This window comes from Hydra vulgaris, chromosome 01, assembly GCF_038396675.1.
Source record: "Hydra vulgaris chromosome 01, alternate assembly HydraT2T_AEP".
NCBI classification, from domain to species: Eukaryota; Metazoa; Cnidaria; class Hydrozoa; order Anthoathecata; family Hydridae; genus Hydra; species Hydra vulgaris.
Window position 1 is genome coordinate 57132879 of NC_088920.1, and position 23787 is coordinate 57156665.

At 27.6% G+C, this 23787-nt stretch overlaps 2 protein-coding genes and 1 long non-coding RNA gene across 3 annotated transcripts; 2 read left to right on the plus strand and 1 right to left on the minus strand.

Annotated features, from left to right (window-relative positions):
• Nucleotides 1-1403: 1403 nt before the first annotated feature.
• Nucleotides 1404-4460, plus strand: LOC136075463 (zinc finger MYM-type protein 1-like). Its single transcript, XM_065788746.1, has 2 exons — nt 1404-1474; nt 1640-4460. Exon 2 carries the CDS (start codon nt 1667-1669, stop codon nt 3653-3655), a length of 1989 nt encoding a protein of 662 aa, XP_065644818.1. The 5' UTR covers nt 1404-1474; nt 1640-1666; the 3' UTR covers nt 3656-4460.
• Nucleotides 4461-6154: 1694 nt separating this feature from the next.
• On the minus strand, nt 6155-20259 carry LOC100208283 (universal stress protein YxiE). Its single transcript, XM_065788747.1, has 4 exons — nt 20100-20259; nt 14329-14418; nt 8414-8520; nt 6155-6536 (listed from the first exon to the last, which is right to left on the minus strand). The coding sequence occupies exons 1-4, from the start codon at nt 20161-20163 to the stop codon at nt 6339-6341; spliced, it is 459 nt and encodes a 152-aa protein (XP_065644819.1). The 5' UTR covers nt 20164-20259; the 3' UTR covers nt 6155-6338.
• A 35-nt stretch (nt 20260-20294) lies between these two features.
• Nucleotides 20295-23410, plus strand: LOC136075464 (uncharacterized). The gene is made up of 2 exons (XR_010635963.1): nt 20295-20558; nt 22942-23410. It is a non-coding gene; the product is annotated as an uncharacterized LOC136075464 (long non-coding RNA).
• Nucleotides 23411-23787: the final 377 nt, after the last annotated feature.

The window sequence follows — 23787 nt, forward strand, 5'->3', positions numbered from 1 at the left end:
AATGATCGTCAGTTGGAGTAACCTTTATAAGTAACTCTCTTAAACTTTTCCAAACCTGTTTAATCATTTTCATAGGCTTTCCTTGCTGTGAACAAAATTATTTGTATTTTTAATAAAATATTTTAGAAAAGATTTATTGAGTTAATAAAATATTTATAAAATATAATAACTTTTTTGGCATAGAGAGTATTTTTGCAACGGCAGCAAAGTCCAGTGGGAAATGCATTTATATCAAAACTGAATCTTTCGTGCACATTGGCTCGAAATAGTATCACCAATAATGGCATACTACAAAGAGATTAGATGTCCGTTTTGTCACAGCAACAAAATCAAACTGAATCTCTGGATTCATTATGATTTTTTTACCTTGAAAGCCATTTAATATGTAATATTTAACATGAGTAGATTTTAAAAATAATGTTATTAATATATTTTTTTATTAATCAAAATAAATGTTTATAAAATAAAAATATCATAAAGTATAGTTATAAAATTATTATAGTTATACAAATTTTAACATTTAATTTTTCTAAACAAGTCATCAACCGCTTCAAGAGCTTTATTAGTGAAACTGTTAAAGGTATTATTATGTAATAAGTAAATAACATTTTTAAGACAAAGACAATTAAATGTCATGTAGGTTTCTAAGATATTTACATTGAGAGATGACTTAAATAATAAAAATGATATAGTTATTAAACACCATTTTCTGGATTTCAGAAAATATCAATTTTGGACTAAGAAGGAACGCTTAGGATTTTATTTTCAACATGTTCTAGCTCCTACCTATACATATTAATAGAATCTGTAGAAACAGGCCCGGTTTTAAGGGTAGGCGACGTCGGCGACAGCCGACGGCGGCACTTTTCTAGAGCGGCATTATCTTAATTTATTTTGTGTTTTCCCAAAAAAAAAAAAAATTTTTAATTTTTTTTTTGTAACAAGAAATTATTTTTTTTTTTTTTTAAATTTCCAAGTTCTTCTACGTACTCACTCCATTTTTATAATTTAAAGTAATGGATTTTGTAGATTATAGCATTTCCTATTTGTCCACAAATTTTTTGCTTAGGCGGCGTTGTATTTTACGGGAACTTTAATACATACTAATTTTTTCAAATAAATAATATAGTAATAAAAGCGTTTGTTTGTATACATGTTTTACATTTGGGATTTGACGAAGAAGAAACAGTAAAAAAAGTTTCTTTTTTCTTTTTCAGGGATGGATGTTAGCAAACCGCCAAATATACAAACAAACGAATTCTATTGGTTCATAAAATACGCTGACTAAGCAAATTAAAGTTCCAGAATATTCCTAAGAAACTTTCTTAAAAATTTTATTGAAGTTATCTTTGAGATATCTATTGTAAATTGTTATAAAAGTGTATTATTAAACGAACTTTAACTTTGAAAAAAAAAAAAATTATTACACCCTTTTATAAATTGAATAATATTTGTCTAACAATAATTTTTATAAGTAAGTAGTTAAAGTTTGTTTTTTCGTTTTCTTTTTCATGTATTTGAATAAACTTATTATTATTATTATTATTATTATTATTGTTATTATTATTATTATTATTATTATTATTATTATTAAATGTAAAAATTTAGGTATATGTATTAATGCCATATTTTTTTTAAGTTTAAATTCTTTAAACGATACAATATAATGGACCGTGGTAAGAGACAGCGCTTGTCTGGGTCACAATACAAGAAAATTAGGCTTCAACGTGAAGCAAATTCTGCCAAACAGAAGAATGCTTTGTTGCACTTTTTGAGCAGGTCATCAAGCGAAAAAGCACTGGCACCTATAGTAGCTTCAACTTCAAACCAAAATGAAGTTGAAATTGAAATCGAAAGCGGTGGAGAAATAGAATTTGCGGATAGTGTTAGTGTTAATGAATATAGAAATTCTGGAAATGATATAACTGCTAAAGAACCAGAAAATGTTGATGAAGTGGAATTTATCTCCAATTTAAGTGAAGTTGTTGTACAGAACGTCGATGATATAGGACAAAATGAAAACAATGAAGATCAAAGTGGTGAAGACCCCAAAACCAATAAAGATTTGCCTCTTAATTTTAATGATCCGGCAAAATGGCCTATAATAGATGGTAAATTTAAAGCATTGCTGATGAAGTATGGTCCAATTCAAAAATTGCCGTCTTTATTTCCCGAAGATGAACAAGGTAGAAAATTTTCAAGCTTTCATTTTTATCGCCGAATGTCTAATGGCGATAAAATTAAACGCACTTGGTTGGTGTACTCCATTACGAAAGACACTGTATTTTGCTTTTGCTGTAAGATATTTAGTCCGAATAAATTCTCCCTGTCATCGCATGACGGCTGCCGAGATTGGAAAAATATTTCTGTTATTATTAAACGACATGAAACATCAAGTGGCCACACTACTGCATATCTAAATTGGAGAGATCTGGAGGTGAGACTTAAATCAGGGGCTACGATTGATCAAATTAATCAGAAAATAATTCAATCTGAAACTCAACATTGGCGACAAGTTCTTGAAAGAATAATAACGTTAATTAGAACTCTTGCTGGACAAAATCTAGCATTAAGAGGAACATGTGAAAAGCTTTTCGAACCGAATAACGGAAATTTTCTTAAATTTATTGAATTCTTAGGAAATTATGATCCTATTATGAGTAAACATATTCAACGAATAACAACAAGTGAAATTCACACCACCTATCTCGGAAAAACTATTCAAAATGAAATCGTTGAATTGCTTGCTAATAAAATCAAAAATCACATCTTAGCAAAACTAGAGCGAGCAAAGTACTACTCACTTATTTTAGACTGTACCCCCGATATAAGCCACATGGAGCAGATGACAGTTGTTTTTAGGTTTGTCAGTGCAACTGAATCATCTTCGGAAAAACCAGCTGAAGTCGTAGTTTCTGAACACTTCGTAACTTTTCTTGAATTACAAGACACAACGGGAGCAAATATGACAAAAGTTGTTATCGATAAGTTGCAGGAATTAGGCGTAAATCTTGATGACATGAGGGGACAAGGGTACGATAATGGAGCCAACATGCGCGGAAAATATAATGGTGTGCAAGCCAGAATTTGTCAACTAAATCCTCGAGCTTTTTTCGTGCCTTGTAGTGCCCACTCGCTCAACTTGGTATTGAACGATGCAGCTAATTGTTGTATGGAGGCTGTCGCATTCTTTGATTTAATTCAAGGCATTTATAACTTTTTCTCAGCATCAACTCACCGTTGGAGTATATTATTAAACCACCTAAGCGATCTGACTATAAAACCGTTAAGTGCCACTCGTTGGGAAAGCAGGGTCGATGCCGTACGGGCACTTCGATTTCAGATTAGTGGAGTTTACGATGCACTAATTGAAATCGCAGAAGACAATACATTAACTACTGCACCACAAGTCAAGAGTCGCGCAGAGGCTAAGGGAATAGCCAGAAATATTTCAAATTTCAAATTTGTTAGCTCCTTGGTATTGTGGTATGACATTTTATTCCAAATTAATATTGTCAGCAAAATGCTCCAATCACAGGCTTTAGACTTGTCGCTTGCTCTAGAGCATTTAAACGCTACCAAATCTTTCCTATGCGATTATCGCTGTGATGAAGCATTTGCCGCACTGGTTGAAAATGCAAAAATTGGCAATTGAACTAGAAATTTTTGAAGGATTTGATGTGGATGATCCCGTACGCGTACGCAGAAAGAGTAGACAATTCCTATACGAAGGTCGTGATGAACCGATAGTATCACCAGAACAAAACTTCAGAGTATTTTTTTTCAATCTAATATTGGACATCGCAATTCAAGCAATAAATGAAAGATTTACGCAATTATCGGAATATAACGAGTTATTTGGGTTTCTTTACAATATCGGCAGCAAACACTTTACGGATGATGAGTTATTGAAACACTGTAAGGACTTGCAGTTAGCGCTTATGTCTGATGGCCAATCTGATATCAACGGGGTCGAACTTTGGTATGAAATTAAAGCTATTGGGAGACGACTTGATACTTCCAATAGCGATCCAAAAAGTGTATTAAAATGTATTTACACATCTAATGTTGTCGAAGTATTCCCAAACCTTTCGATAGCTCTTCGCATACTACTAACGTTACCAGTCACAGTTGCTAGTGCTGAAAGAAGCTTTTCAAAGCTGAAAATAATAAAATTCTATTTCAGATCACAAATGTGTCAAGATCGTTTAGTTGGTCTGGCTACGATTTCCATCGAGAAAGAAATTGCTGATCATTTGGATCATTTGGACATTGGAAGATTTGGTTAAAGATTTCGCAGAATTAAAAGCTAGGAAAATTCACTTTTAATTACGATTTGTTTTTTATTTTTTCATGAATGGAATTTGTTTTGTTTTTTATTTTTGTATAAATTCAGTTTTTTTATTTACTTTGTTTTTGTGTAATTTTTCGTAATAAAATAAAAATATATTAAAGTTTGATTTTCAGTGTTTTTCTATTTTCCTTCAAATTGGAAATTATTGCATTTTTAATTTTTGCGGCGAATTTGCATCTCGCCTACACATAGAAAACTGTTAGAACCGGGCCTGTGTAGAAAAACCTCATGTCTTTTGAAATTTAACCAAAAACCCTTAGAAGAAAGTAGTGAATAATTAAAAGGGAAGGCTTAAAAATATTATCTGGTATGTGATGTCTCTTCAAAAAATATAAATAGCCTTGATATTTTAAAATATGAACGGCCTTGATATTTTGGATACAGGTTATAATTACAGAGAATTTAAACATGGTCTTTCCAGTCTCCATGCATGGACTCGATTTTTAAATGATTTTGCACATTGCGCATAAAAAAGAAGCAATAAAGTGGCAATCAAGATATAAAAAACACAAAGAAACTTTTCTTTGTGTTCTTTAGATCTTGCTTGCCAAGATACCTTTAGGTATCTGTAACTAAACGGAAGATTCACACTGATTTTATGAACAAAACAGAATTTTTTTTTTTTTTTTTTTTCCTCTCCATTTTTTGCCGTATAAAATATGAATACTACCAATATTTCCAATATACAGATGGCCGGGGCAAGAAGAAGACACAATTTGTCTTATCGCCAAATAACTTGTTATTGATTTCCCTAAAATTGGCGATTCTGAACATAGACATGACATAACTCAAAGACTAGCATAATCCAAATAACTCATGTCAGAACAATCTAAAGAGACTAGAAATAAAGACTTATCGCTTATCCTATACTTATCGCTAGAAATAAAAACTTATAGCAAAAATTTCAGCTGAAAAACATCCAAAAGAGCAACAAATATTGATCCGATCAATAGACTTTTCCCGCGTTATAATAGATATTCAGTGACCCTGTTAATGCAATACATGAGTAAATCGATTTATTAAAAAACATTTCCTTTAGATGTTTTACAATAACATAACAACCTTTAAATGGTATTATTTTTTCATAATTTTATAAATAATTTTTATATTATAAATTTTTAAAATTATTTCAAATTGTCAATGTTTTCTTGCACCATATTTTGTCTTAATTCAGACAAAGTTTTAAAAATGTTTGTATATTTTATACATTATTTAAAAATACGGAAAAAGCGAGGGCATGACCCTCTGCCTTTCTTTCTTGCTAAAACTCATTAGAGTGCATAAGGGATCGTCCATAAAGTACATACGCCCGGAGGTCTGCAAATGGCGTATATGAGATGGGAGGGCAGTGGGTCAATTATAAAAGGAGACAATAAATTTTAAAAAAATATCATAAAATGTTAGATAAATAGGTTAAAAGCATAGGTACTTTTAAGGAGGTGGAGAGTACTCAAAAAAGCGTGTTGCAAAATGAGGGGAGGGGGGGGGTAGACGAGAAAAAGCGTACGTACTTTATGGACGACCCCTAACATAAACCTCGGAATCAGATTCATTTCCCCAGTATTATCAAAATATATAAATGACAAGATTTATAAGATTTCATAAGCAATTAACGTAGTTTTGAATTTTTTTCCAAAATTCTGGGCACACAGTGGGTTTGCGAATTTTAGTCCAGATCTAATAAAAGGGAGGGAGAATGGGAGTTATAATAAAAATGTGGGTAGGAATTTTTCTTTAAAATTATTAAAGATCCTTTCCGTGTATTAAGCACGCGAGAGTAATCATGAAATAGACAATATCTTATTTTTGAAAATCATTTTTTAAAATAAATTACAATTGCAAATGTGCAGAATCCAATGGATAAAACTCAAAAAAGAATATCCCACAATGTAGAAATTGCGATATTAAATGCGATGCGATAAAAAAGTGAGTGAATAAATTATATAAGAAGTTAATTGTACAAGAACTAAGAAACGGAAATTTCTCAGACTTTTGGAGGCACTATGGTAACTGGAATACTAGAATGATGGAGAACATAATCGCTTACACTTCCAACAAAAGTACGTCTCATAGTATTCAATCCTCTCGTGCCCATAACTATAAGGTTGGCCCCCTCAGTTTTAGCTGTTTCTATGATGGCCTGGCCAGGCTTACCATTAGCAATAAGAGTTTTTTTCGGAATCTAAAAAGAAAAAAAGAAAATAAATTGATTTTTTCAATATGAACCTAAAATAGTGAAGCATTTGAAGCAACAAAGGTGGCAGATATAAAAATGGGAGAAATGGGGTGCCATTTGTGCAAGTTTAAATGTAAAAATTTTTTCTGATAAATCAAAGCAGTAAGGGGTCGTCCATAAAGTACGTACGCTCATAGGGGGGAGGGGGAGGGGTCTTCAAAAAGCGTACGAAAGCGTATGGGAGGGGGGGGGGGGAGGGTTCAATTTAAAAGTACGTACTTCGATTTTCTAATTTATCACAATTAACCAGCTAATCAATAGAAAAGTTACATTCTGACTAAAGATTCTAGTTTGCCAACATAAAAAGATGTATGGTTTATGAAGTAGAGGGTCTAGTTTTCCTCTATGCACACACATGTATGGGCGCCCTCAGAACTTTTTGATGTTCCAGATAGGACACTTTCACACATCGTGCAAACTCATAACTTAAGTTTGTTTATACCTATGCCAAATGAGGAGGCCTTGCAAAATATCGGGATGGCGGAGGCCTGTGAACAAAAAGCCTTAAAACGCTTACCCTCCCGACCCCCAAAATGAGAGGGGTGTAAATTTTGCATGGCTATAACTTTTGGATTTGGAAAAAAATTTGGATGGCCTCCGCCATCCAAATTTTTTGCAAGGCCACCTCATTTGGCATATTAACAAACTTAAGTTTGCACGTTGTGTGAAAGTGTTCTATCATCAAAAATCAAAACATCAAAAAATCCTGAGGGGGCCCATGCACACATGCCCGCCCTTATATACTGGCCCTGAGTAAGACCTGAGGGCCGTGGTTGATGGGGCGGAGTCACCCCAAAAAAAACGTGTCAATGGCGTCTCAAAGACCGCTAGGTTTTGCTAAAATAAAAAGCTTCTTAAAATAGCAAAAGGGCACAAAATTTGCTGTTGCTCCCTCCCACTGGGTTTTACCCTTTGTTTTCAATATTACTGATCTCACCTTAGACTCGTTTTTTACTTACTAAAGAGGGGTGCCTGAAAAAAACGTCCACCTTAAGTATAGTTTATTTACATTTGATTCGTTAAAAAAATAAAAGAAGTTTTCCTAGATTTCACCGAGAATCGAACCTGGATCTCCGTCGACTATTGCCGCCGCACAAACCTTTCGCCCAAACACACACTTACATTAGTAAATTTTAAATTTATTTAAATTATTATTTGCATTTAAACTTGAAGACATTTTTAAAATGCGTAAGCAAAGAACTTTGGGGTAGTATAAAGTATCTAAGGTAGCCTCCGTCTTTTTTTTTTTTAATTAAACTTTTTAATTAAGAAAAAAAAAAAAAGGAGGGATGGGGGGGGGGGGGATATTTTAGGGGGGGGGGGTATTTGAGAAACGTACGTACTTTTAAGGGGTGGGTGGGGACATAAAAGTACGCATGGCAACAGGGGGGAGGGGGGGGGTCAAATTTCAAAATTTTTGGCGTACGTACTTTATGGACGACCCCTAAATGAAATTTCAAAAATGTTTACAACCTTTTAATCTTTTTTATAAAACTTTCTATAAACTTTTTATAAAAATTTCTGATTTTTATTTGTCTAATTAATGTGAACGTACTGCAACACAAAAGGCTGGGTGAATAAAAAAAAACAATTGCTTTGACTCAGCGTTTTAAGAGTAATTGCTCAGCTTTACAAGTCGAGCAATTACTCCAACAACGCTGAGAAAAATAATTGCATTTTTTATTCACCACCCCTAGACACAGTAAAAAACACAAATCGTTTAATGTCAGTGTTAATTAAATAACGTCGATAAAAAAAACTTTCTTTAAATGTTACGAAACAAGATTCCCACCACCCCTGAATAACAAAATTAGTTTTAATACCTTGATAGATTCACATAATAATTCAAACTTTTCCATGACAGTTTGACTTTTTTTATTTTCGGTTACAATAGAATTTAGCCATTCATCTGCTGGTAACGCTAACGGTTCTATGAAAAAAATTGTTAAATTTTAAACAAAACTATACACAATATATATATATATATATATATATATATATATATATATATATATATATATATATATATATATATATATATATATATATATATATATGTATGTGTGTGTGTGTGTATATATATATATATATATATATATGTATGTGTGTGTATATATATATATATATATATATATATATATATATATATATATATATATATATATATATATATATATATATATATATATATATATAATAAAACTATATAATAAAGTGGAATGCTACTGTAATACTTTTATTTAAGTGATATATAAGTTTTATGCATGTTTCTTTTGTTTGTTTTAACTAATTAAACTAATTTACTTATCAACTACTCGACAACCTCTATTTAAGTTGCGAGTTACCAGAAAAACAAAAAATTTGTAAAAAAGCAGGAAAACGACAGAAGACTGAAAATTGTATGAGTCATGTTAAAATAAAGATGGAAAAAAATTACAAGGCATAGATGTGTGAATAAAAAAACTTGATGAATAAAATTTTTTAGAGCATGAAAGATACTGTAAAAGATAGATACTGTTAAACAATATGACATGGCTGAAGAACAAGTCATGAGAGATTTATGTTGATAGATCAAGAGATGATAGCTTATTTGAGCTGTGAACATGATAGTAGTTGAGATGAGAAGAGAAAGAAATGCAACCTTATGACAGATACTCAAGTTTGAACATTTAAATTATGCTCTTTTGACCTAGTCTAGAAGTGAAATAGCATCATTAGAAGAAACAACTCAAATATAACAAAAATATTATATACAGGGAGAAATAAGAGTTTTTGGAAGTAGAGGAAGAAATGAGGAGTAAGGAAATGTAATGGCTTGTAATTATGGTTTCCATGAGAGGTCAGATATAAAAAAGAAGACTCAGTAAAGGTGTTGCCATTCATCAATATAGGAATATCAACAATATTTGTTAGCAGTGAATAAATTAGTTTCTTTTGTGTTCAAACTCACAAACCACTGCAAGCCCCAAGATGTCACAAAAGAGAGATTAGATTAAAGATCAACTGCTTGTTCTAAGCTACCAAAGAATGACTTTTATTCAAGACTAGAGTATTAAATATTATGCTAATAGAATAACAAAAGATGATAAGATACAGGAACGCCATGTGGGACATAATAAACAGTAATACAAAATAACACCATCAAATAAATTCAATATTTTTATAAGAACTTGCGGATTGCACCAACTGATGCAGTTTTTTGGTGCTGTGACTGATTAACAGAAGGAAGTGGATTAGAAGTTGCTCTTGAAATGGTCTATGCTCTTGTATGGTAAATGATGTATGCTCTTTGTCTAACCAAGTTTTTGGAAAGAAAATAGCATGTCTTTGTAGCTGTATGTTTGGGGCAACAGGAAAAGTTTTACTTTATAGTTATTAACTTTTTTGACTAAGAAAAGTAAATAACTGTTATTTCAAGGAATGCAACAAGAATATATGACAAAAGCAAAAACTGTAAAATTATGGCTAAACTATTTCCAGTACATTTTCATTGTACAAGAATACTTTTAAGTTATAAAAACCATAAACTGAAAACTACATTTTGTTACAACAAAACTTATAAACCTATTTGCTCTTATTGGGAGAAATAGTTATATAAAATTATTTTATCTGTATTTAAAGTTGGCTAATAAAAAAGCATATACTTACCCAGAGGTAATTAAATGGTTGGTCTGGAAAAATAAACAGATTTTACAATTGGACAGATTTTAATGAAATTATCAAGGAGCAAAGGAATCTTTGACAAAGGCATTACTGAAAATATGTTTCAACAAATGAAGTGCATTATTTATAAAGAAGAGTAAATGTATAAGCTGCGTAGACTTTGAAACTGTAACAGAAACAAAGTAGTTTTTTTCTTCAAAAATAAATTATATAGACGATTATAAAGTAAGCATTTAACATTTTAGGAGATAAAAAATAAATGCAAATATTTATTTACATTTGTTTTTTATTTATATCTAAGTATTTTGTTACATTTGAATTAACTTAATGTTTTTGGTATAACAAGTCATGCTGGAAAATAGCTGCTTGTAGTGAAAGGAGAACCTTTTGGATAGTTGAGAAAAACAAACTCTTAGTTCCCTTGATTATAATCACAGTAAATGCCCAGAAGCTAAAAAAATAAAATCAAAGATGGTTGATTATAAAAATGTAATTAATCCAAGAGTAATATATCTTGAAGAGGATCCAAACAGTTTTTTATAACAGTTTTCCAAAAGTTGTTACTCATCTAATTAATGAAAGCAACTCAGATACTGGAACTAAATTTTTTATAGATACAGAAAGTTTAGTTCTAGTATCAGAGTTACATTGATTGAAATAGTAACAACTTTTGGAAAACTGTTATTAAAACTATGGGCATATATGGCTTTGAACAATTGTTAAATTTAATTATATATATTTTTAGAGGTTACCGTGGATTTGTTGACAAAAAATATTATATTTATTAAATCTTTATGTTTTCTATGCTAATACATATTTTTTTAATATTATTAAAATATAATAAGATGTTAGCATATAAGCTTAACTACTCTTATTTTAATTTTGAAATATTTTACAAATGATTCGAATACAAGATGTAAGAGTTTTAAACATAATAACCAAGGCTCGAACTAAGTGATCACAAATTGCAATATCGGGAAATATTTCTGGTCATTAAATTCTCAGTTTATTAAAAACTGTGAACATTGTTTTAATGAAAGGATCAATTTATTATATTGCAAAAATTAATGAAAAAAACAAAGCAATAAATTTACTACTGCAAAAATAATAACAGTCAAAACATATATATTTTTATTTTGATTTTTTAAATGTAGGTAATTTAAGGATTATAAATATAAAAAAAAGTTGTAAGAAAAAAATAATTATCACTAAAGATCCAAAAAAAATTTGCGCTGCAATTTAAAAATCAACCAATAAAAAATTATGCTAAAGCTATTTGCGCATTGCACAAAACATTTTTATTGATTTTTGTTTAGGGGGAAAATTTAAATAATTATCTATTTAAAAATCTAAATGTTTTAAATTAGAAATTAATTGAAAATAAAAATAATAACAAAAAATATATAGTTTAAATAAATCTTATTATAATCAGTCATTAGAGTTTTTTTGTTTAGTTTTAAAAATAACAATAAAAAGTTTAAATTAGTTTTTATATATTTTAAAACTCCTCTGTCTTTAATTTTGTATACATATATGCGAAAATGTTACAATCATTTATTTTATAAAAGAATATAGAATAGGATTTAATTTAGATATAAAAGTATTTTGTATATTATTTCACAATTTCTTATATTTAAAATATTTGATCACCACTTAATTGCTTTAGACTAATATACACCGCTAAATTCCTTTAGAATTATATTGTACTTTATTGTGCTTTATTTTTCTAGTTTTATCTGATGATTTATAAAGTGAATTAAAATAATAAAGTTTAAATCATAACATTTAATAATAATAAAAATAATAGTAATAATATGGTTTTACAATAAGATTTCATACCATTATTCAAGATCAATATAAATATTTTTTATTGAATAACAGCTATTAAGTTTAGTGATCAAAACAGAGTTTATGGTTTTTAAAAAGCTAAAAATTTAAAGACCAGAACCATTTCCAGATAAGCACTTAATTTGAGCCCTGATTACTATTATTTTAATTTTGCAAATAATAAGCTATTTGTAAATACTGAGTAAAAAAAGTTTAAAGATATAAAACTACTAAAATTTAAATTACTAAAATATAGTTACTAAATATTTAAAATACTTTAGACTATTTTCAATGAATAATGAGCATTAGAACAGAATTTGCAAATTGAACTTTTATTAAAATCTTAAATAAAATAGTTTTTCTTAACTCATCTTAAGTAGCATACGCTTATGTTCATCGCTAAATTTATGTATTCAAAGAAATGTCTTTTACAACGAGACTCTATTTTAAATCAACTTCCTTATCTTCGGATAAAACTAAACAAATACACATACAAGTGATATTTTAAAATTGTCACAGCACCGGTTTTAACTGGCAAGGAGGGGGACTGGGGGAACCTCGAGAATATTATATAATATAAGGTTTCCCTAAATAAACTCTGGGTTCGCCACTGGTAATGTATATATATTATATATAAAACTCATTTAACCAATTATAGCATAAACCTCGGTTAAGATGCCAGTTATTTGAGGAACAATCGTAAACATGTTGTAACCAATATTTGAGAAAGTCTTATTCTATGTATGTAAATCTTTATGTTTCAATTAACACAGCAACATAACTAAATGTCAAGTTAAGTGTGTAAAATCGCATGAAAATTGCATAAATAAAAAAAAAATGTTATCATAGGACTTTTAAAATTATAAGATTATTTTAGTATTATATGGCCATCGAATTCATTAATATTTTTTATAGTACTAATCATTCATTTATTTAAACTAATTTTAAAAATTACAAATTTAATTATAATTTTACAAATCAAGTTAGGTGACACTCATATAGTTAAAAACTAGTCTAAGGAGTGACATCTAAATAAAATCAACAACAAAATTATTAAATATTAAAAAACACTGAAAAAAAAAAAAGATGAAAATATAAAATACACCTAATAATCTTAATAATACAGTTGAAATAATATGTGAAAATAATATGTAATAACATAATATATAATAACAATCATAGTTTACATAACAATAACAGTAATATAATAGAAAACAATAATAATAATAATAAAAATAACAAAAACAATTATAATAATAAAAATTTAAATCAAGCAATTATATTATGACCGTTATAAAGCCTCAACATTAAATACAAAAAAGCACATAACAAACAAAAACACAACACAAAAAAATCAACAAAAAGCATAAAGTGTTTATAATGAATGAACAATTTTAAAATGAAAGAAAGTGTGAGAAAGAGAGAAAAAAAGAAAATTTAAAACATATCACATGATAAAACAGTATTATAAAAAGTATCATTTCATATAATATATACGATATATATATACACTAACTTAAAAAAAAAAAATTACAACATTACGACATCACAGAACACACACACAAAAAAAAAAGAACAAAGAAACAAGAAAGAAATAATAACAGAATACAATAAAGAATCATCCTTATTTTAAAAATATGGTTTCATTATTTTTATATAATATATTAGTTTTTTTTTCTTTCTTCGTCTTCTTTTATTAATATACTATTACTCTTTTTCTTTTTTATTTGGTTTTAAGTTTTTTTTTCTCATACGGTTTTTTTTTTTACTTTCAAGCTTTTTTTGTTTCCTTGTTTTACTTTACCTCTCTTTTTCTTGTTTTTATTTTTACTTGATTTAATTATTCAATTTCTTTTCAATTATCGTATTATTATTCTCTATTTGAAAACTTTTTTTGAAACGTTGAAAAAAAGCTCCCGCCATTTCTAATGTCATTGCAAAGGAATTGTTTAATTATTAGTTATTACAATTAGTTAAGTATTCAAAATTAATAGCATCAAAGATTCAACAAATAAATAAAAATTAATTGAAAATTATAAATGACTATAAATCAATTATAATTTAACCTACAGCAACTGAAATTTATATATAATAAAAAAGTAATTGAAATTTCAGTGCTTATATTACACTTGTAAAGATCAGTATTTTTGTTAAATTTGTGCCCAATTATTTTGTAATATAAAGCATGGATTTTAAAGGAGGAGAAGGATGGGCAGGGGGAGGGGAGTTGTCCACTATATCAGCTTACCTGAAAAACTTAGCAGTGGAAGCTTTGGCGGAGTAGCACAATGAACCAAAATAAGAAAATCTTTCTCTTTGCGAATGTTTTCAACGTAAACTATAAAATTTTAATACATATATATATATATATATATATATATACATATACATATATTTATATATATATATATATATATATATATATATATATATATATATATATATATATATATATATATATGTATTAGCCCCCCCCCCTGCCATTTCTGCAAAATTTTTGATTATTGAAGGTCATCATTTGATTTCTGGTGCATTTTGATGAGTATATAGAAGTTTTTAGACTTTTCTTGATATCTCCTTATTTTACGCTACTACTGTTTGCGCATTTATATAGTCAATTTTTGCAATGAAGCAAAACTTTCAGGAACCAACCACATTTTATTGTTCATTCAATATATTATAGTAATTTTATTTATAGATTGTTTGAAAATACGGTAGTGGTGTATTGGTAGAGTGCTCACTTCATAAGCGAGAGGTTCCGAGTTCGATCCGCACCACATCCCTGGTAGTACTGCGCTTAACATATTTCTCCCAACAGTGGCCTTAATCGTCGAGGTTTGTGTTTCGGAGTTAAAGAGTTGAGAGAGGGTTATAACCACAATTAGGTAGCCTCCTTGTCTGTAGTGGCCTTCTCAGCCTTAAGGAGGTGAATTAACAAAAATAAATAAATAATCTAACAATTTATTTTCTTTCAATTAATGCTTTTTTTTATTAAAAACATTGAATCACAAATCTAGACTTAAAAACATAATCAATCACTTAAATATTATACAATATTGTTAGTTAAAATGTTGTTTCAAAAGTTAATCAATTTTTTTGGTACTTACTGAATGTTTTACTCTATGCTCTGCTAATGACAGAAGAATATCTTGCTTCAACGCTTCATTTACGCACAATTTCGAGTAGTCTTGAACAAGTTTAAGCGCTCTTTCGGCAGGAACATTTACTACATGTAATTTATAAATCAAGTCTTTAAATCTTCTGTAAGTGCTGTTTTTCCCCCATTCCTTACAACTAACCTGACACCATTCAAGATCGTTCTTGTAAATCCAAGGTTCTCAAAAACCAACCAACTCATGCCTCCTACAAATGATGAGAGATTAGAAGTATTTGGATTTTTGTATTGCTCTTGAAAATTTGGCTTGCCAACATCCTATTTAGAGTCAGAGTTAAACAGCTTTTTAGCAACACTTTCTCTAACTTCAGGTATTAGTTCCTCGTCAGCTATGAGAAAATAACTGTTCACTGGTCGTGTTACCAATGATGTCATTTCATCATGTTAATACATGCATGGGCAATATCAGGACTTGTAATTTTATAATTTTCCATCTCCGATTGCTTGTAATTCCATATCTGGAGTCGCACATGCAAAAGGAGTTTTTAAAAAACCAAAAAGTATAAAAAACACCAACAAACTCAGCAAAAACTATAAAATATGACATGGCAGAAAAAAGATTTGAATCAAGCTATGGACTAAGAAGGCAAAGTACAAGATTATAGATTGATTTAGCAAGATATCTTGTATGATGGAAGGCACTAGGTCTTTTAAAATGAAATCCCATGACAAATCTGCCTAAGTATACAACTGTTAACTGGCAAAGGTAATTATAGTCACCTCTGGAAAATGTATTTTCTTTTAATGCTTCACTGCAAAACTGTAAGACTTTATCAGCCTAGATAAAATATTTATTCAATTATGAGAAATTATTTGTTTGTTGATAAAAAATATGCTTTATTATTGTTATATACTTTCTTTCTCATAATAAGTCTTAACAGTTTAAAATCTAAAATATTTTTATTTCACCTTATTTTCAATAAACACTCCGCGGTTACTTTTCTAGTCAAACTGTTTCATATTCTCATAATTTATTCCTTTAGCAAACATTTTATCCCAGTTATTGTGTAACGTTTTAAATGTATTGTCTGTAGGTCCAATTGTAACTTTGCCTGTTGCTTTTTCTATTTCTTTAGCTCGGAGTTCTACAAAATGGTGTCTACATGCTAACCAAATTATTAGTTTGTCTCTCTATCTCTCAATAATTGACACTGCAGCATTAATTTATCCAGTATTACTTGCAGTTGTATCAAAGGATACACTACCAACTGCTTTGAAAAAATTCCATTCATTTAAAACCATTCTTATTGCAGTAGCCGGGGTTATTCCACACCGATCAGAAATTCCAATTACTCCAATCAGCTGGGGCTCATTGAGATCTGGTGAGCTTACAATTACTGCCAACCTTTCCACATTTTTGTCATGACTAAGAACATCTGTAGTTTTTTTTGTGTCCAAGTAAAGAGTCAGAGATAAGTGTTAAGCTTTTATTCTAATTCCTTCATTTGTTAAGACCATTTTGTTATGTCTTCTTGAAGTTGTTTCTGATATGAAAGCTTATTCAAATCTCCATTGCCTGCATTTATGATACTTGCAATTATAGCCACCTGACCTGTTGAAGAAATATTTTATTTTTTTGCAACAATTGATTTTATTTCTTGCAACACTATCTTTAGGCAAAGAAACAGTTACAAAATCATCATTTTTTTTTCCTTTTTGAATTGTATTTTTTAAGGTCTATATCTAACTCATCAGAGTCTACAAATTCAGTATCAGAATGTTTTTGAAGACTTGATAAAAAATGTTGTCAGACGATTGTTGACCTATCATTTTCGCTTGAAATTTATTTGTTTTTGCAATCTTTCTTTTTATAAACTTTTCCTAATTTTTTGTCCTTATGATCCATTGACCACTTTCGCAGGCTTTTTTGGTTGTTTAAAAAAATACAATCTTCTTTTCTGGTTAGAAGTGATTTAGTTTTATCTTTCATTATTATGTCATTGACATCTGAAGGAGAAATGTCAAAAAGATTAAGCATTTATTCCCGATATTCTATGCACAATTTTTTATATACCCAGACTTTATTTCTGTTTGGTTGTAATCTACTTCTGCGATTTTCCAATTCCATAATGTTATTCCTATAAGATATACGTATAAGTTAAAAAGTAAAGTTAATTACTAGCATTTTATCATATTTATACCAATATAATTTCTGTCAAAATTAGAAATTAAAAGTATTATTTATACCTTATTTGTTAATGACACAATATTGGAAATAAAGCCTTGTTTCATATATTAACTAAGGCTTTAGTGACACACATCAAGCTGTTCTCTTTCATCTGACAACCACCAGATTGGTTACATTTAGGCATAAAAAAAAATTTAGAAAGGGGGCAGTCAACAACATCCTGAAGTCTAGTAGATTTAGAAATTATTGTCATAAAGTATTTTCTATAACGAAGATATCCAAGCACTTCTCCTTTTGTTGGCAACATATTATCAGGTAGCTTTTCGATGGTTTTTTCTAGCAAAAAACCTTTTTTGATCTTGTTTGAGACATCGCATATATTTTTCCAAATTCCAGACAATAGTAAGTGCAATGCTTAATAAAAAATTTCTTATATATGTTTACAATGTCCCTAGAGATATAAATTAAAATTGTGCGTGAACAAAACCTTGAATTATACAAATGGTAAAACTAGTAATAAAAGTTTTTTTTTGTAAGATTTTTAACATTTAAGATTCCTAAGTGAGTATTTTATGTTACATTTTAAGTTTACTTTATTAAGTCATCTTGAACAAGTTACGTAAAAATAATAGCGTAAACAATACTTTTCGCTAAAACAAGGAGGTTCGAAGATATAAATTCAGTAAATTCAACTTTAAAAAAAATATTTATAACTTTCTCTATGTACTCATCAAAATGTACCAGAAATCAAATGAGGACCTTCGCAAATCAAAATTTTTGCAGAAATGGTGGGGGCTAATATATATATATATATATATATATATATATATATATATATATATATATATATATATATATATATATATATATATATATATATATATATATACACATATATATATATCAACCCTCAGAATTAGGAAAAACGAGGTCGGCAATAATTTGCCGACCTCAATCTTTTTAAGGCCGGTATCAGATCGGCAAATATTATTTGATACAAAGGTCTGACCATAAAACATAGAAACGAGGTCAGCAATTTTTTGCCGATCTCAAATACTTTCAGGTCGGCAGTTAGGTCGACATTGCCGAATGCCGACCCTAATTCCGAGGGTTGATATATATATATATATATATATATATATATATATATATATATATATATATATATATATAAATAAATAAATAAATAAACAAATAAATATATATATATATATATATATATATATATATATATATATATATATATATATATATATATATACATATATAAATTAGTAAAAACACTTATCTAATTTTTGATTACTTCAATACTGTGTTTCACCATCAGTAGGTTCATCAGGAAGAATTCTTCCTGATTCTTCCTGATGAACCTACTGATGGTGAAACACAGTGTTGAAGTAATCAAAAATTAGGTAAAAATTTTTACTAATTTATTATTACTCTGCTCTTTTAGAACATTGAGCACTTTGTTTGTGTTAATTCCTGATAACTTGAAACTCTAAGAAACCAAGGAGAATGGTTTGGATAAACAAATGTTTGTCTAAAGAGAATTTAAGTCAAACTTTGGCTGATATAAGTTATTAGTTTGAGCTATGGCAATTTTTTATCCAATGCTACAACATACAATGTAAAAAGTACAAATATTAAATATATACCATTATACTAATAAATGTTTGAAAAATGTTTCAGCAAATAAAGTTACATATTGTATTTGCGGTGCAAAGAGAGTATACCATGAATAGATAACACTGAAAAAAGTTTAACAACACAATGACTTATTATTTGAAATTGCATATAAAAGCTAGCGAATTTTATTTAAAAATTTATTAAAACAATAAAATAGCTGCTTTTTTAATAGCATTTTTTTATGATTTACATTGTAACATTTTTATTTTAGCATTAATATATATATATATATATATATATATATATATATATATATATATATATATATATTATATATATATATATATATATATATATGTATATATATAATAATAATATATATATATATATTATTATTATATATATACATATATATATATATATATATATGTATATATGTATATATATACATATATATATATATATATATGTATATATGTGTATATATATATATATATATATGTATATATATAATAATAATATATACATATATATATATATATATATATATATATATATGTATATATATAGGTATAATAATATATATATATATATATATATATATATATATATATATATATATATATATATATGTATATATATAATAATAATAATATATATATATATATATAATATATATATATTTATTATAATAATATATATATCATAATAATATATATATCATAATAATATATATATTATAATAATAATGGTTGATGTTATTAAAGAATTCTAAATGATATTTTAACAGGTTGTCTGTTGGTATATCTTAAGTCTCAAAAGTCAAATGTGAATTTAAATACAAAAACTTTTTTTTTTTGAATAATGTAATACTTGTTGAATCCAACAATATTATAAAAATAATAATAATAATTGTTATAACAATAACAATAGCATTTACAGGTATATATACATACCCATTTTGCTATATTTTATTCTAATTGGCTTTTTATAACATTATTTTAAAGAAAATGCTTCTGAGGGAGAATTGGGATGTTAAAAAACTACTGAATGCTACCTTATTACAAACAACTAACATAAAATTACTTACACTCGAATGCCTTTTCTGCATAATCGCTACCATCAACCGCTATAAGAACTCTTCGGCATTCCATTTTCTTTTTTTAAAGACCTAGCGTTTGTGACAAAGGTTTAACTTTATCCCACAAACGCTTTTAAATTATAAATATTCAAAAATGTTTGCAAATTAAGAAGGTTGGCTTTAGTTTGAAGTTCTCCTACACCTATGATTTCTAGCATGTTTATCATTGGTTGTAATTTCAAAATACACTTTTAAAATTTTGCCCTATTCTAAAACTAAAAAAAATCGCACAATAGCTTCCCGCAGATTATTTTGAGTAAAAATTTATAATTTTGGTGCATTTAAGAAAAAAACTTTATAAAGCAAAAATCCAACGATTTTTCTTAGAAACTGTTTGATACGACCTTAGAAGCTGAAGGGGGTCAACCAAACGTTTGGAAAAGTTACAATGAAAGTTTAACATTAAAGGTTGTAATTTTTTCTTTATTTTTTTTTTTATGTTGTTGTTGTTATTTTTCTAACATTTTAAACAGTTTTAGTTTTCGGCAGACATATAATTTTTGGGTGATCAAAGTTCTTTAAGAACATCGATCACACTATTTTGTGGAATACATTGAAAATAATAAATTAGTAGAAAATCACTTTATTTTTTCTTTAATTTATTTATTCTACATAGTGTTTTATCAATTGAGACTCTTCAGAAAAGCACTGCGTAAAATAAAATAAAATTTTATAAGTAGTTTGCTACAAATTTATAAAACCTTAGAAATGGTTAAATACAGATAAATCCTCATTACGGAAATTTTAATAAAACGTTTTAACATTAATTAAAGTTTAAATTAATTTTAGCATTAATTAAGTTTATTAATAATGTTTAAACATTTATTTAATTATGTTTTAACATTAAGTTTTAAATTAATTTTCAACTCAAATTATTTGGAATTATTATTATTACTCTTTTTTGAATACAAATGAACACAAACTAAATAAAACTATTTTAAAAAGTTATAGTATATTATTGCAATCAAGTTAAATTTCAATTTGAAATCTTTTATGAAATTTTCCTTAAACGTATAATAAAACAAAATAACTTAAGTTTTCAAAGTATTTAAGTTATTTAACTTATATTTAAAAAAGTTATTAAAGTTATTGATAATATTGCTAAAGATAAATAGAATTAAACCAAAGAGTAGTCAAAAATTAAAATACCGGCTATTTTGTTTTAATAAAATAAGAAAGTGCCTTTAAAATAGAAAGGAAAAAATGCGTTTATAATCATTTTTATTTTATATACGTTCGTAATTATTAATGTGATATATATATATATATATATATATATATATATATATATATATATATATATATATATATATATATATATATATATATACATATATATATATATACACTATTTATAATATGATATATACGTATTTCGTTCAAATCAGATGGAATTACATTGGATTGAATGGAATACTTATATCATATTAACAAACTTAAAAAGCTCTTAAGAAACTTTTAGAACTAGGTTTTTTTACTTTAAAAAATAAACGTGTACTTATCTATAATTTTTTAAGCGAAAAAAATAAAAGCCGTCCGAATTTGGACGATTTTTATAGATTGCAATGCTTTAAAGATTTACAATCGTTATAAAATAAACAAACAGGCAAATATTTTTGCAAATAGATTTACAAAACCAGAAAAAAAAAATCTTTTATTGTCACTTTTTAACCCCTTAACAGTGCTTTTTTAAATTACTGTCGCTATTAGACCAGCTTTTTTTTTTTTGAAGTGGTCTCTAAATTTCCTGTGTTTTTGAAAAACATCGTGTTTTTTTACTAATAAATTAAAAAAAGTTTTTTACTATTTTCAGCACTATTAAACACTACAAAATGTTATTATTCAAGTTTAAGAATACTTAATCATACTATCTTGACACAAAATTTAAAAAATATATTCACTTTTGTTTGGTTTTTGGCAAAGCATGGAGCTGCACAAAATCCTACATCACATTCTACACATTCATATTGAATCTTTCATATTGAATCTTTCATAATCATTCATATTGAATCTTTTAGAACTTTGTGTTTGTAACATACCACACACCTTCTCTGAGCATTAGTTTTTCATTATCAGTTTCATTAATCATTCATTAAATATATCTTTTCATTAATCATTCATTAGATACATAATTTTCGATTTCTTTGTGAGTAAATATTAGCTATTTTAGATAATGATTTTTGCACTAAAAGAACTTCCTTATCTACCATATTTAAAATTAAAGTGAACACGAATAAAAGTGAATTATTGAAACAAAAGCTCTGTAATTATTATGTAGTAATAAATTTTGTGACAATTAGACGTATAATTACTGATGAGCAAGAAGGAAATAAGAGGAAATGCTTAAAACCGTAATATTACGGGATGGACGTTTAGAAACCACTTTTAATTTGCGTAATTTTACGACATGGACATTTGGAAACCACTTTAAGTTTGCGTAATAATACAGCATGGACTGCTAAAGGAGGAAGGAGGGAGGAGGGGGAATGCCCCCTAGCTACCCCTGTGTTGTCGGCCTTGTTCGACGAAAATATTGATTGAAAAGAAATTATCCTACTAATTAATCAATTTTTTGCATAAAAATTTAGACGTTCCTCTTTAATGCAATAAACACTTTATAGCGATAATTTAATTTACTACATCGAATAATTTTTTTTTAAAATAGATTTGATTCAAAATACTGTTACGTGATGTTACGTAATGTTACGTAATGTTACATACTGTTGCTGTTACAATTTATTAAAAATATATAATAAACTTAAGAATTTAATTAAATTTTTTTATTTTATAGTGAAAAAAATAGTAACAGCATTTCGTAAATCTTAAAACACTAGTAGATACATCTTGCTCGATAGATTAATGTTGAAAGAAATTTGTACCGAATCTGATGAAATCAGGTGTTTGATAGACCTTTTCATACATATCTCTGAGTCGGAGATATGTATTTGATATATGTGTATGTATATATTTAAGATATTTTTATATATATATATTGAGGTATGTATTTTATATATATTGAAACATGTATATTTATATTTGAAGATCTTTTTTCTTAGAGTAATTAAGTTTTAAAATAGCTAAAAGTTGTTAGAGAGGAGGATGGGGGGGGGGGGGATGATCACACCCCCACGCTCACTCACAGGCTTTTCTGTTTATGTTTTGTTATTTATAACTTGTGATTAAAGTCCGTTGTTTATTTTTGTTTTTTTTATTGATGCACTTTTTAAAAAGATTCTCATGTCTTCTTAATTTTTTTTATACATATGTTATATAATTTTTTTGTTAGTTATTTTTATACATATAGCATTTCGAGGACAGAAAATGTAGAATTATTTTCGAAAAAAATAAGCCAAAAAAGATATGATAAAATCATTAAACTCATTTAAGTTTCAATAAAAAAAATACATTTTTAATTCTGAGGAATAATAATAACTCCAATGAGTTTTTTCTAAATAGTTTTACTTTTTATTCTTTTAAGGAAGAAATTGTACACTTATTCCTTTAGTTATTTATGTATTGGTTTATATATTTTATACATTTTAAATCTTTGAGCATTTAATTTGGAAATTTTACATCTTACTATTACCTGCAGTTTATTAGAAAGTTTTGACGATATTTATTTTTAAGGGGCTTTATG